Source organism: Mauremys reevesii, linkage group 3 (assembly GCF_016161935.1).
Source record: "Mauremys reevesii isolate NIE-2019 linkage group 3, ASM1616193v1, whole genome shotgun sequence".
In the NCBI taxonomy this organism is placed as follows: Eukaryota; Metazoa; Chordata; order Testudines; family Geoemydidae; genus Mauremys; species Mauremys reevesii.
Window position 1 is genome coordinate 153,362,325 of NC_052625.1, and position 15,415 is coordinate 153,377,739.

A 15,415-nucleotide genomic window follows, 5' to 3' on the forward strand; every position below is an offset into this window, starting at 1 on the left:
AACAAAGATTATGAAGGTTATGACCAGGAATTATTCAGAATACCATGTATTTGGGTGCTACCATAAGACAAATAATTAACCAGTAACAATTTGTATGGGTATGATCAGATGCAGTTAATAATTGTAGATTTCAGGCATGGGGATAGTAGGAACTTCTATGGATCTATCCATACCTTTCCAGTGGATGTTATATTAGACAGATAGCAGCAGGTATGGATTTTGATAAGGAATTCTGTAAATGGGTGAACTTATTGCAAGAGCATATCAAGTAAAGGTTCTTTAAATTCTTAATCTTCTTCCGTGGTAGTAACTGCAACAGGCTCCCCCTTAAGATGCCTCTATTACTCATTGATAAGTTTGTGGTTCTCATGGGCCCTGCCACTAGAGATAAACAAACAAGAGTTGTATAGTGCTTTCCGAAATGACTGCAGTGCACCTTAAGTGGGAGGAGGTGTTGTCCAGCTTGCCAGGGAAAGGGGAATAGCACTTTATGTGGGGGGGGGGGGGGGGCGCAGGGGAGAGGGGCTCAGAAACTGCTGCAAAAAGAGAAATGGGTCAGCGTGGTGATATTGACTCATCCCCAGGTACCAGAAGGCCTGGGGAATTGAATAGGGGCAAGCCTGGCAGGAGCAGCCCCTTTTCCCCAGACCAAGCTAAGTGGCACCCACCTTCCCTCCCCTCCCCTTGAGGTGGCAAAATACCAGGTTTGGTCAGGACCTGCTGTGGGCCTCACACTAGCCGCTTCTTTCCAGGAGGGCTGGGAAGGAATTTTTTCCTCACCACCAGATTGGCCTAGGTGGAGTGGAGGAGGTTTTCGCCTTCCCCACAGTGGGTTCAGGGAGGGCTTTGTTATGGTGAGTAGGAAAGGGAGTTAGGCTATGATGTTGCAACGTGTTATGTACATGTGGGGCGGATGCCCAGGGCAGGTACTCCATAGGGAAGGGATACAGTGACCAGATAAATGGCTTTGTAAAGGACTTAAAAAGGAGGTGTTGGTTAAAGGAGGGGGGAAGGGGAGGGAGCCAAACCCCCTTCCTTATAGCACACTGTATCCCTCAGTGGAAGGGGGGAAATGGTAAGGTCCCAGCAAGGATTAGTTGGAGCACCTGGATGGAAAATGAAGGGGGGCTGGAGGAAGCCTCTGGACAGCTATTGAATGAACATGGAGTTACCTGCACTGTATAGGTTTATCTGCCAGGTAGTCTCAGACATCTAATAATGAAGTTGTGGCCTGATTAAAACCATACCAAGTGTCTCCTGTCCTCCTTTCAGAATAGCTGGACAACAGAAGTTTATTTAGGGGTGGGAGTGAAACAAGACTGTTGCAGGTGCTGTTTCTGGGAGAAGAAACTCCTGGCAGAGGTACAGGGGCCCCTCAGGATAGCAACACCCACCCCATTTATCCATCAAAAGCTGGCTTCTCAAAGCAAGCAGAAGAGAATGGAAAAAACTCTCTTTCCCCAGTCGGAGTCCCACCCTAGCAGCACCCCTCCCTTGACTCTGCTCTGATGGCTTCTGCTTCACACAGCATCAGAGCAGAACCCCAAAGCCCTTCCATCCAAGCAGGGAGGGAGGAGATGTAAATATGATCCAAGAACACAGTCAGAATTTTTGCTTTTGACTGTGGGATATTTTGCATACACTTTTATTGTCTAAATTTGCACCTAGGAATATGAGTCACCCTTCAATGTCCCCCACCCCCTTTCAACCTCTACTTATGAGGAAGAATACTAAGGACAATGTTCAATAAAAATATTTTTGAAAAATATGCATATTGAGTATATCACTACTTTACAATAAAGAATAAAACAGAACATACATATAAGGTGGAAAACATTGCAGTGTTAGCATCTTAACTGTCAAATTGATTTTTTATGATTAAAAAGCATTTCAATTCACCTCTAAGAAGAAAATCAGTGGTAAAATCCAACCATACAATTCTGTACATATTTCTTGCCTACTTTTATTGTATGCCATGGTAAAACAAGTCTCAAGAAATTAAAACTATCGATAACACTTATTAATGCCTATATGTAAGTTCTCATTTAACATTTGAAAAGGCAAGATCATGTACAAAACTGAATTAGTGATCACTGCAGAGGGCATTTGCTATTAAATTATTATGTTGCTTCAAAACCGGACAAAAGTTCCAGAAATATTTGCAGTTTTATTCCCTTCTCCCATTTCTCCACCCTACTACAGATGGCATTATTCATAGTAGGCTTGAGGAATCATTTTAAAATAGTAACATTGGGACTGATTTGGTCACCCTTACTCACACTGATAGGACTATTGACAAAAGTAAGGGTAGCAGACTATAGGCCACTATGATTTAGCTATATGCCATTTTCCCACAAAATAAGCAAGTGACCTACAAATATGAACAACCACAGTCACCATTATGTTTCCAAGTACTGCACCAAAATTTGTTCCTATGATTTCTATGCATAAACAAGGCAAAATTCCTGGTTTATTCTTCCTTCCTCTTTTCATATTCTATGCTACAAAAAATATTTTCAGTATGACTATAGAAGCTATTCCTTATCTGTTGCCTAATACTGATAAAAGCACCTTTTCTCTCCTAGTGTCGTAATCATGATTGTTCTTGTCAGTTATGACCATTCCTGTCCCCTTTCCCATTAACCCAAATGTGCATTCAAACAAATACATTCAAACACTAGCCAAAAAGACAAAGACATTTCTATACATGTTCATAAGTTCAAGTTGAAAACATACCTTTCGTGATCTGACAAATACTGACTATCCATGTCTCTGGACCTGCGATCAACTGGACTTCGGGAGGCATCATGGTGTCTAGTTGGAGAACGTGATCTTCTCATTTGATGAATTTCATCTAAACTCCTAAAAGTGTTTATATAATACATATATGTATGATGGTTTTCTTCTCTCCATAGTTAACACAGTTTAACAGGTTACAAGGTTACAAGTTGCCTGCTGGAAAGTTTAATGTATGACTTTTCAAAAATATTATCTCTTTGGAAAAAAACCCTCATTTAGCATGGGTAACTGTAATTTTTACCCTTTTTAGAATTAAATTCTTTGTGAACACAGAACTCAGCAATGTTAATGAGGGACATGTTCCTGTATTTGGAGAACAGTTCGAGAGAACAGTTAGCAAGAATTAATTTTGAAGTGTATGGTTTTATAGTTTCATACCTAGGTTTCCAAAGGCAGAGTCCCGGGCTGTGGACCCTGGTCAATGGAAAGTCCTTGCAGCAGAAAGAAGTGTCTGTGACTACCCTTCAGCAAGGGTTAGGGTGGGACATGGTAGTCTGCACTATCCCTAAATTGTGTGCACTGTGTAGGAAGGGGCTGTGACTGTGTACATCTTCTGGAAGTTTCTGACCTGCTACGGAGTCTGACCTAAAAGTTCTCTTCCTATGGTGAAATTCTTGAGGGAAAGCAGCAGTGGAAATACCACTGATCACTTGAAGGACTGATTCCTGCCCCCCCCCCACTTCTTAGGGACAGTAACTGCCACACTTACAGGAGGGACCAAGATGCAGCCCTCTGTGCCAGTGGGAGTGAATCAAACCATATGTTTATACTGAGTTTCAGTGTTTTGCTGACAGACTGAAAGTTCCTGACTGTTTTTCCAAGAAGAGCTCAAACTTTGTTTTCTAAAAGGGAAGTGAAAGGTTGTATGGCCTTTCAGCTAGGTGTGAGGAGCAAAAAGAGGGGTCAGCTTCATGGCCTGTGCTGTGGAGCAACAAATTTCTTAAGTGCAACTCAGTCTCCCACTGTAAGGCCAGGAAAGACTCGCTGGCACCTTTGTAGTTAGTTCACTTGGATGGGATGGAGAATCTGGTGCCACTCTGGATTAAGTAATCCTGGAGCCATCATGTGATTGGTACTGAAGAAAGTCTCTTATACTCATCTATGATCCAAGGGACATTATCTGCAACACAAGCCTTGCTACACTCAGGGGCGGCTCTAGGATTTCCGCCGCCCCAAGCAGGGCGGCACACCGTGTGGGTCGCCGGTCCCGCGGCTCCGGTGGACCTCCCGCAGACGTGCCTGTGGAGGGTCCACTGGCCCCGCGGCTCCAGTGGACCTCCCGCAGGCACGCCTGTGGATGCTCCACTGGAGCCGCGGGACCAGCAGCCCCTCCGCAGGCATGCCTGCGGGAGGTCCGCCGGAGCCGCCTGCTGCCCTCCCGCTGGGACACCGCCCCAAGCGCGCGCTTGGCGCACTGGGGTCTGGAGCCAGCCCTGGCTACACTAGAACACTTTTCTTTGTTACAGTAGCTGCCAGCATCAATACTACTATTATATTTATACAATCATATGAATAGGGCTTTATCCTTTTTTTTAAACCATCTTGTCAAAAGGCATGATCCCTGTTTACACTAGTGGCTAGTACCAAGTATAACTGCAGTATTCCTAGATGTTGCTCTATTGTAGGTACCAAGATTTCTAGTGTAGACACCTCCAGAGGACAGAGGAGTGAAAACTGAGAATGAGTGGATGAGGCTACGGGTTTCAAGAGAGGTTCAGAAAGCTCCCTCTCCTCTCCCTTCCTCTATACAGAGGAATGAAGGAGGTTGGTCAAGTTTTGAGTCTACCAACCCTGGCAATGTCTACATCTGAAAATGTAAAGCAGGAAAAACAACAAAAGAGATTCACTTATTCATTACATGTTGCCTACCAGAAGTTATACATACAGGAACTATATACTTAACTTTATTGCCAGTCTAAATGTTATCATCATTCTCTGAAATATATCTTATGTTAAATATCATTTGGTATTTTATTGTTTTCTCTCTAACTAAACAAATCCCATAAAAAGAACCGTAGAATGTAATTTGTAGGAATTGGTAACTTCAGATTACTTGCTTGCAAAATCAGTTCATTCATGGTTATTAATGGTTTATTTTTATTTATTATTTATAGCACCCACAGTGGACTCACAAAAGGCACAGTCTCTATCTGAAAGAGCTTCCTATCTAAATTTTAGAAACAACAACAATGATCAAAATGATAAACAGTAGGGAGGATGTCAGGTAAGGAAAGATTAGGGTTACAGTATTGCAATTAACAAGGAAATAACCTGCTGGGTGCTTTAAATAGAGGATTAAGGATGTGTTAGGCTTCAAACAATTTATATGCTTCAATATTAAACTAACTAACACATGAAGAAAAAGTAATACACTGTGAAAAATAATGAAGAGTTCAATCAGATGAAAGTGACATAGAACCTCTGCTTGGTTACACAAATTTTGAATCAAAGTGTTTCAGTAACTAATGTTGCTAACTTGTCAACCCTACCTCTGTAATGGCACATTTGGTAAACGTGAACGGGTCCTGCCCTGATCATCACCACGGTGAGGAGATACAGATCGTGAACGATGATGTGTTGTTCTTTGCTGTTCTGGCACAGTTAACGTTGTAGATCTACTTTCTCTAGTATTAGATCTATAACCTACTGGTAAAAGTGCAACAAAATGATGTTAGACAATAAGGATCTGGGTCTGCAAACACGCAGGTAATGGTTGGTCTTTCCAGGAAAGCACATCTAAATGATTACAAGATTTTCAAGTAGTCATTTAGTCATTTGTAAATCCTGAAATGTCATGCAGCCAGGATTAATTACTAGCATTACCTTTAAATGTAATGTGTGTATATGTATAGAGGCAGAGAAACTGAGAGGAGTTTGGGTGCATACTGGGATATTCCTGGAGAGGGGAGGCGTCAACAAGTCACCTGAATTGGGGGATATTAACTAAAATCTAATGCCTTAGGTATTACTGCTCACTGGAGGTCACTTCTTCTACACTGTGAACATGATAATTGTTCTACACTGTGAACCCCAACCCCATTCAGTGTCTGTTTTATGAAATCAAAGCAATTTAGATTATTTTCATCTAAACTACCTGCCCACCATGAACGGGAGAAGCAGCTGGTAAGGAACAGAAGAGCATCCCCGAGATAAAGAGATGTCCCCCGAGCCAGTTTCAGCTGAGTTCTAAGTGAACCAGACCAGAGTCACTCTTATTGCAACGAACATAAAAAGTATTGACATTACGTTAAACATAGTAATTGGATACCACAGATACTGTATAAGTAATTTTCCTGTGAATAATATGAGCGAACAGCAAATGGTTTGCTAAGTACAATTTTAAAAAAATTGTTTAGAATTAAAAATCATTATCAGGATGTTAGTTAAATTTTAAAAATTGCTTTTATCAACATTTCCAAACAAAAATACTTGAGCAGCAGCTTCTTATTCATTTAACTATCAAGAGTAGTATTCAGCATATAATTTTTGTTCTTCTTCAATATTTATGTTATATCAGTACCAAAATCCCCCCACCCCCACCCAAAGGGCTGTGATACACTGCTATGCAATATACAAACCAAAGATTCACAGAGTTTGCAATCTCATGCAACAACTGAGCACATGGCATACCTGAATGAATGTTTATATTTTGGGGAAATCATTAGCTACAGCAAGGAATAATCTGAACTCCTGCTTTAGCAACAGAGTGGAAAGAGAAACTTATTTTGGACAACTGTGTTATATTTTTAAAAAGTCAACACAGGTTCTGTATTCACATGATTCTGGGATGTTTAATACTACAAAACCATGTAACATACAAAGGTGGCAGCTCCCTTAAAACAACACTTTCCCCTATTCTGTAGCACTTTGGCATTGTTACTTCAACACCAAGAAACAATTAACAATGGTAAGAATAACTTTAGCATAGAGCTTCATAATTACCATAACAACAACATAGTTGGTAATGTAACCGCTGAGGTAGCAAAGGGACAAAGAGTGGGCTTGAGAGGAACAAAATAAATTCAATGTTCTTACACATTATAGGCTAGATTATGCCACCCTTACTCATGCTGAGGAGCACCTTAATCCCAGACAAGTCCTAGTGTAGTCAATAGCACTACTAAGGAAGCAATATACTACTTACTTAGTGTGAGAAAGGCTGGCAGTATCCGGTCTTAAAAGATTTGGCAATGGGATTTCCAGGAAGAGATGTTGGACAAGCAAGTGTACATTCTAATCTGAATGAAGTGAAGTAGTTTGGGGTTTAGAGATATTGTGAAATCCTGGCCCTATTAAAGTTAATGAGAGTTTTCCCTCTGGATTCAGTGTAAGTTATCAACATAGAGGCAGGAGCTGACATGTGACTAGATGAGCTTGCTCAATGAAAGGGTAGAATCCTGAAAGACTTAAGACAGAAAAGAAGGCGGAGCTCCCAACAGATAGAAAAATGAGACTGGAGAGATAGGAAGAGACCACGAAAGAAAGAATTTCTTCAAGGAGGGAATGATCCATTATGTTAATGGCAGTCATTTCATGTCAGTTATCTATCTAGAAACTTTTAATGAACCTTATGGCCATCTGATATTGTATCTCTGCTAAATATATGTTTGATTCCACGCACATGATATACTGTTTCAAAGCCTGGAATGTATCATTTGTAAATCTCTTTTTTTTAAAAGAGCAAGTTAGGATAAAGCAACAAAATATGGGATCTTAATTGTTTTTCCTCACTTGTAGATTGTCTGATAGCAAGTTTCAAATGTTAAGTTTGGATGACATTAGAATTGCACCAAATCAGAGAATCAAATATTAAAAGATGGAAAGAGAAAAAAGAAAAGTAGCAAAAAGACTCACATCAGAACCATACTTTACACACACACATCCTTTAGCTTTTGTTTAATTATCTTGTTATCACTTCACACATGTCTCCAACCCAAAAGCCATCTGATAGTGCATGTGTGAAAGTTATGTTCAAAAATAATTTGGGGACTTAGCTTCTCAGGCAATCTGAGATTGATGCATAACACTGACGATGTTTTCCAACTGCAGCAGCAGAGTTGAGTCTCACTTGCTGTTTAACTCTAACTTGTGTGTCTTAATATACGTTTAGCATGGCACCTTCTTTTATCAGACCATTATTTTTTTTTCATTTATAAAATTTGCCCTTTCATAAGAGTTCAGGCTGCATGCACAAATGCAGTAAAGCATATAACTTCACACATATATATACACACAGATTTCTTACAGACAGAAACTAGAAGGAAACCAACTCTACAGTCTCTCTCATCAATATCTGACAAATGTCAAAGGAATTAAACATGTTATACACATTAAGTTCTGAAGGCCAGTTAACTTGGGCTCTGCCAGATCAGCTAGTAAAATGGGTTTGCATGAGCTGGTAGAACTAGTTTGGAAATGAGTTTCTTCCAGCCAGCCTACTCACATTAATTTAGCAACCGTTAGTATCAACACAACTGTCATGGATGCCAGAGACTTCAAAAGCAGAGAGGTGGTCTCTGAGACAGCAAAGGCCCAAGTTACATATGGCTCATGAATTCTTCAAAGGGACACTTAGGCACCGAACTCCTAATACTTTCAATGGGACTCAGGCATCTAAGTGCTATTTGAGCCTTTGAAAACCTATTCCAATGAGTGCTGTTGTCATATACATTTTGAAAGACTGCTTTGTGGGATGGAAGATAGGTCATTGCAGATGGGGAATTGTTGCCCAGAATGAACTGGTAAGTGAAAAGCCCCATATAGTTTAAATAAGGAATAGTGCAGTCTTAGAGATGAGTAAGGGATTACACATGCCAATATCTGTACCCCCATCTGCAAAAGGAAAAAAAATAATGTGAAAAAATGATGGAAATCATTTTATTTAAAATATTTTTCTATTTCATTTGATGAAAGAATGAAGAAAATCACTCCATTAAACATAATACTAGTGCTACGGATATTGGGACAAATTCTCTTCTTGATTATTAAAGTACTATTGCTTTACATTGATGTAAATGAGAGCAGAGTTTAGCCCATTCAGCAATGCAGTGATATTTCACACGAATGGCAAAAATGCAATGAATAACCGCTGTTTGTAGGTTATTTTAATCATAGATTAAGGAGAACTTTTCAAATACTACCATATTTTTAGTATGTTCAGTAACTTTCATAAGTAGATTTTACATAGAAAACCTGATTTAGTTTGGGTGGGTAAACAGCAACTCTTTACTAGTCTGTCATGAATGGGAATTTTAATCTTGTGATTTGTGGCAACTACCAATGAAATATACTTAAGGTATGGTATCTAAAATATGTCCCAATGTTTTATTTTATTGAATATACAAAGGGTGCTACCCTAAAGTGGGATCAAGATATTCTCTCTCTATATTTATACATTTATGCACATTTACGGTAATGATAATTCATGAATGCTTATGAAAAGTATAAAAAGATATAGCCATGCCACATGCATTTTAATTTGCAACCATGCATTTTAAATATATTCCATGGAGGATTGCATTATATCTGGGTTTCAAGCAAGAAGCAAAATAAAAAAAATGCAATGGATATTGAAATTTTAATTAGTATTTGAACTGAATTATTAGAATTAAAATTGTAGTTTCACTTATGCTTAGAGCATTGTGAAGTAACAAACAAACAGCTTTGAACCATCTAATGCAGAATCCAAACAATCATATCTAAACAGAAATATTAATTAGTACATAAAAGTACATTTTAATTTAATTTAGAAGGAAAGACACCACAGAGTAATTAGTCATACTGTTTTCTCCATAATACAATCTCCAAAACCAGCATCCTACAGGAGTCTGGAAAATTAGAGGGGGAGGAGGGAAGGAACAGCAAAAAGAAGCAGGACCATGCTCTTCACCCACGCACCTGGAGGAACTACTCCAATACCATCATCAACATCATAATCTGAGATGTCACTATCACTGATTCGCTGAGATCCTGCACAACAGTAAGGCAAATAAATACCTGTATATCTGGTTATATTGGAAAATGTAAAAATATGTTTAAATAAAAACTCTAGTTATTCCTGTGATTCAAAAACAGGGTGGTTTTATATTTAAACAATATGAAATGAGAATTAAACTGAATTTAGAATGAGGGCACAGTCTGATATCTATATGCTTATTTTTTTTAATGCGCCAGTTTCAACAGTATCTAGTTGCTACAGCTACTACGAGTGCATCAATTAATTACGAAGTTATGCACTGGCTGGAAATTACTAGTTTCCTTACTCTTAATCTTCTTAATAGGCTGGTAAAAGATCAGAAAATAACTGAGAAAGTATCTTTAGAATTTGTTCCATATTGCTTTCATATTTTGAAAATATAATTTAATTTCAGACAAAATGGTACAGTAGAGTTGACAGGCTGCAGCTATTTCCATATAGCAATTATTTTAACCCATACTATGCAAGCCTTGGGATGCTATGGCTCTGAGAAATGCCACTTTTTAAAAAACATTGTTTTCACATTTAAAGTCTCAAAAAATTATACCTGATCAGAGAAGGCCAGGTTTTGACTATTATACTATTTTGTGATTTTCATCTTCCCAAACACACACATACAAACACTTTCTGTGTAGCAAAAGCAAATTTTCTATCTGGATAATAAGTGTGTTGGAGGTTGAAATGATAACTGTACTAAAAGCTGCTCCCAGGTTTTAGAGTCCTTGAAGCTTTTTTTTTTTTTTTTAAATAAAAAGACCCAACATTTAGTAATAATAAAAACATCCCAATTCTCTTGTTAAAATCATTTATTCTGTTCAGTTCAGTGTGTTTAACAAAGACAGCTATGCAAAAACCAACATTTCAAACTATAGGTAATTTCAACAAATTTTGCCAACCTGGAAGTTGCATACCACACTGAAGTTGATTAGGAAATGTAATAGTTTTTTTCCATTTCCAATTTTATTTTTGGTTACATCTTGGAAAGAATATCTTTATTTTTGAATATGGCTGCCAAAACTTCATCTAAACATTATTACAGCATAACTGATTGTCAAAAATCATTCCCAAATTAAAACTGAAAAAGGACAGCGATAGCATTTGGACCTACTTTGTAATTTTTTGCTAGTGCTTTCTCCACCATGGACATGTCTCCGTGGCATGAAAGGTGATGGCTGAGGCAGAGGTAGTGAGGATTCATCATGTGTCTGCAGCTTATACCAATGTGGTTCATCATCTAAAAGTGCTGTCTCCAGCTCTATAAGGATCTAAGGGAAAAATTATCAAATTTAATCTTAGTTTAAAACTGCATAGCATTATTTTTTAAAATACAGAAATATGTTAGACTTTCTTATATGCTTAAAATATAACTATTTTGTAATGCCACTGTATATATCACCTCTCCAAGAAATTCACTCTCTTCTTCTTGTACTCTTGGCTGGTCCCATACGGTTATTTCTAACATTCGTTCTCTAAAATCTCTACGATGTACATGTGAATAGAGAAAAGTTTGGTTCCATTTTGGTTCTAGGCTTTTCTTTACTGTTTTGGTCCTCCTTTTACTTTTATCACTGAAATATAAACAGTCTTGTAAATTATAATGCAAAACCAGGTCACATACTGCCATCTAGTAACCAAGACTATAATTGTTTTCATTCTTTCTGATTTAAACATCATGATTACTAGGCTTGGTAGCATTCAATTTGTATTTTTTTTATAATTTTGATGGATATCATCAATGTTTATTTTAAAGCATTTTTCTGTATCTATTTAAATTTTCACAGTTGTAGAAAATTATGAATTTTAAGCATTTTTCAATTTTTAATTATTTAAATGTTCACAATTGTGGGAAATTATGGGAGTGATTAGACAATGGGGGCATACAATAATTATTTAATGATAGGTGATGAGATTCAAAAAAGTTAAAGTTGTACAATCATTAAAACACAATTTGTCAACATCACACGTCAAAATACACATAAGAACATAAGAAAGACCGTACCAGGTCAGACCAAAGGTCCATCTAGCCCAGTATCTGTCTACCGACAGTGGCCAATGCCAGGTGCCCCTGAGGGAGTGGACCTAACAGGCAATGATCAAGTGATCTCTCTCCTGCCATCCATCTCCATCCTCTGACAAACAGAGGCTAGGGACACCATTCTTACCCATCCTAGCTAATAGCCATTTATGGACTTAACCACCATGAATTTATCCAGTCCCCTTTTAAACATTGTTATAGTCCTAGCCTTCACAACCTCCTCAGGTAAGGAGTTCCACAAGTTGACTGTGCGCTGCGTGAAGAAGAACTTCCTTTTATTTGTTTTAAACCTGCTGCCTATTAATTTCATTTGGTGACCCCTAGTTCTTGTATTAAAAGGTAAATATTTACACAAGGTAAATATCCTTATATCAAACTCTAAGAAGTCTTCAAGCAACATTTTTCTTACTTTGCCTATCTGTAAATTTCTATTATTATTGATGGGAATATTTTTTCATAGGTTTGTATGTGTACGGTGAAATCGATGTTTACTTACATTTTACTGATAAAAAGTCTAATGATCTCTTATATCTAAAAGGGATCAGTATCTGCTGTATAGTATTCCAGGTTCAGCCATATTTCCACAGAGCAAATTACTTACAATTTGATATTATCTGATTATAGATGCATGCTAGTTTCATACTTTTTAAGGTTAATCTAAAATACAATAAATTATCAAAGGAAAATATGAGAGAAACATGCATTTAAAGTATAATTAACATATTTAAAATGTTCAGTTGATATATTTTTTCACTTGGAATATTACCTTCTATCTGGAAGAAAATACATTTTTACATAAGGATTCCTGGGACGCCCATCTCCTCTAGGTGGCAGATCTGTTGCTTGTAGAACATTTACTATTAACTGATGCCCCACTTTGTCATACCACAGTTTCACCTACAAGATCCAAGATACCAGAAATTATTCATGAAAATTAAAGTGAAAGTATACAAAATAATTTTTGCTGTCTATCATTATCCAAAACATAAAATGTTTTTCAGAAGGGCTGACAACATTTCGTACATTCAACAGTCTACAAGATTTTTTTCTTCCGTTTTGTGTGGGATTTTAGTCTGGACGTTTTGGGTTTCTTCTGGCAGAAATCACACCATCTCAACCACATAAACTAAACAAATGGCTCTCAGCCAATTTGGAAAAATCCATGACAGTTACTTCTCTAAGCCTTTTTTTGAATATGCAAAGGCTTTGCACATAGATATTGGATCATGAAATCTCTGGCAATATCACTCTTCAAAAAAATCTGACTATTAAATAAAAGTTCCATAGATCTTCATTACATTCTTCAAGTATAACTAACCCTGCAGTCAAACATATATGCCACTGATTTCACTGGATACACGATCAGGTCCTTAGAAAGCAGCAGCATATATTTTTGATTACAGCCTGCTGCAGATGGAAGCTGTGGGCTAGCTATATTGTCTAGCCTGTAGACTATGTACTGTACATAGTCATGCAGTATGCTGGGTTACATAGGAGTGAGTTTACTTCAGTAGTGCTATCTTAAGTGCTAGGTGGGAAGCCTGTGCTGTAGTGACACTTGAAGTAGAGGTGGAATGCATTTAACCTGACTTGTTTAGCAGATACTTTTATGAAAACTATTAAATGTGATCAAGATATTTCTTAAAATAATTGTACCATAGGGGCATATTTGAGTCTGTTCTCTGCTTAGCATCTGGCAGAATTACTATCTAAGTGACTCCAATACCTTTAAAGAGACTGGAAGCACATACAAATCAGATTATGAGAGATAGCTCAGTGGTTTGAGCATTGGCCTCCTAAACCCAGGGTTGAGAGTTCAATCCTTGAGGGGGCCGCTTAGGGATCTGGGGCAAAAATTGGTCCTGCTAGTGAAGGCAGGGGGCTGGACTCAATAACCTTTCAAGGTCTCTTCCAGTTCTAGGAGATTGGCATATCTCCAATTATTACCTATCTTTAATATGCACAATTTCTATCATAATTACATGAAATAATGTTCATATAAAAAAAAGGTGTCATTAAACAGAATAGACCTTCCAAGAATATAACTCTTCAAATGTCCTACACAGACATGAAACAGAAAGAGTTGCAGAAAACTTATTATTTGCTTTATAATAGATTACCCATGTTATGTAATATAGCCACATATTTCTCAATATTCACAAAACCAAACAAAATATACTGTAACAGATAAATGGCATTCCCTCTGGTTACTAATATACACTTACAGAAAGCTGCCCTGGTAGGACTTGTGGTGCATCCTTTAGAGCTCCAGGACTAGTTGGAGAAATAACAGAAATAGAAGGCCTTTCCATCTTCTGAGATTCAAAAGAACTTGAACCTAAATAAATGAGAGAAACAAAATCTCAGACCTAGAACTGATTTGAAGCCAATTTTATTAGATCTGTGAGTTACTTTAGTTTTCCAATTATTCAGGGCTTGTTTATATGCAGAGTTTCACCAGTTTATTTTAAAGTATGATTTTAAACTTATTTTAGTTAAACTGGTGCAAAAAGCTGTGTGGACACTTCTATTTCAGTTTAAATCAGGTAAATTTTTGTTTAGCTCAAGTAAACTAGCAACAGGTTTAAGCTAAACAAAAATAAGAGTATCTATATGGGTTTGCACCAGTTTAACTAAGTGAAAGCTTATGTGTAGACAAAGTCTCACTTCTACCTACATTTTGTAATCTCTTATGTGAGATAATCTATCAGGTGCCCCTCACTTCCAGTGGAAACAGCTTTCTTCCAGCTATGCCTTATTAAAGGCTTCTACTCTCCTGCAAAAACCTATACACTGGCTGCAGCAGAGAAGTAACGGTAAGTAGGGTTCTCAAGCCCCCTCCTTGGCATTTCCACAGGTTTTCTGCTGAGCTTATCATCATCAGCTCCCTATCCACACCACCAAGCTTAGCATAAATGCCAGGGCAATACAGAGAGAGCTCTCCCAGTGTTGTAAAAAAACACACCCCTGTGAGGGGAGTGGCTACTAGTGCTGGGAGCATGGCTACCAGCTCTGGTGCACTGTCTACACTGCCACTTTCCAGCGCTGAAGCTTGCATCACTCATCACTTGTTTTTTCATATTCTTGAGCGAGAAAGTTTCAGTGCTGTAAAGTGGCCGTGTAGACAAGGCCTAAGACCCTCACAGAGGAGCAAATTCTGGATGAGATAGGGAGAGGTGTGGTCTAGGGATCTGAACAGGGGAAGGTTAATCAGGGATGGGAAATTATGACTCCCTCTGCAGCCTCTGGCAACTTCCTTACTTAACTACTCTGCCTCATCTTTCTCATAGGTAAAATGAGGATAATAATAGTTACCTTTCTTACAGTGCTGATCTAGAAAGATTAGACAGTCTGGGAGCATGAAAACTGTTGTATCTACATGGTGTTAATCCACATGGAACTTTCATTGTTACTATGGAAGAAAGCATTAAAATCCAGCCCAGATTTGAACTATAAATTGAATATAGATTCTAGTTTTACACAATAACAGGGTTTTTAATGTAAACATATTTTTGCAGTATGTGTGCAGATAAAAACAAAGTGTATACTTACTAGACTCTAGAGGAGGATGGGAACTCTCAGGAATCCTTGGAATGTCACTAAAA

The 15,415-nt window shown here is 37.9% G+C and overlaps 1 protein-coding gene across 1 annotated transcript in view; it reads right to left on the minus strand.

Moving 5' to 3' along the window:
* The window catches only part of RIMS1 (regulating synaptic membrane exocytosis 1), a 497,623-nt gene that overhangs the window by 170,375 nt on the left and 311,833 nt on the right, over positions 1–15,415 (minus strand). Inside the window, exons 10-17 of the mRNA XM_039530107.1 lie at positions 15,363–15,409; positions 14,036–14,148; positions 12,577–12,707; positions 11,172–11,343; positions 10,884–11,040; positions 9,697–9,768; positions 5,289–5,442; positions 2,737–2,862 (exon numbers count right to left, since the gene is read on the minus strand). Coding sequence (XP_039386041.1) covers positions 2,737–2,862; positions 5,289–5,442; positions 9,697–9,768; positions 10,884–11,040; positions 11,172–11,343; positions 12,577–12,707; positions 14,036–14,148; positions 15,363–15,409 — 972 coding nt within the window. The remainder of the gene's footprint in view (positions 1–2,736; positions 2,863–5,288; positions 5,443–9,696; positions 9,769–10,883; positions 11,041–11,171; positions 11,344–12,576; positions 12,708–14,035; positions 14,149–15,362; positions 15,410–15,415) is intronic.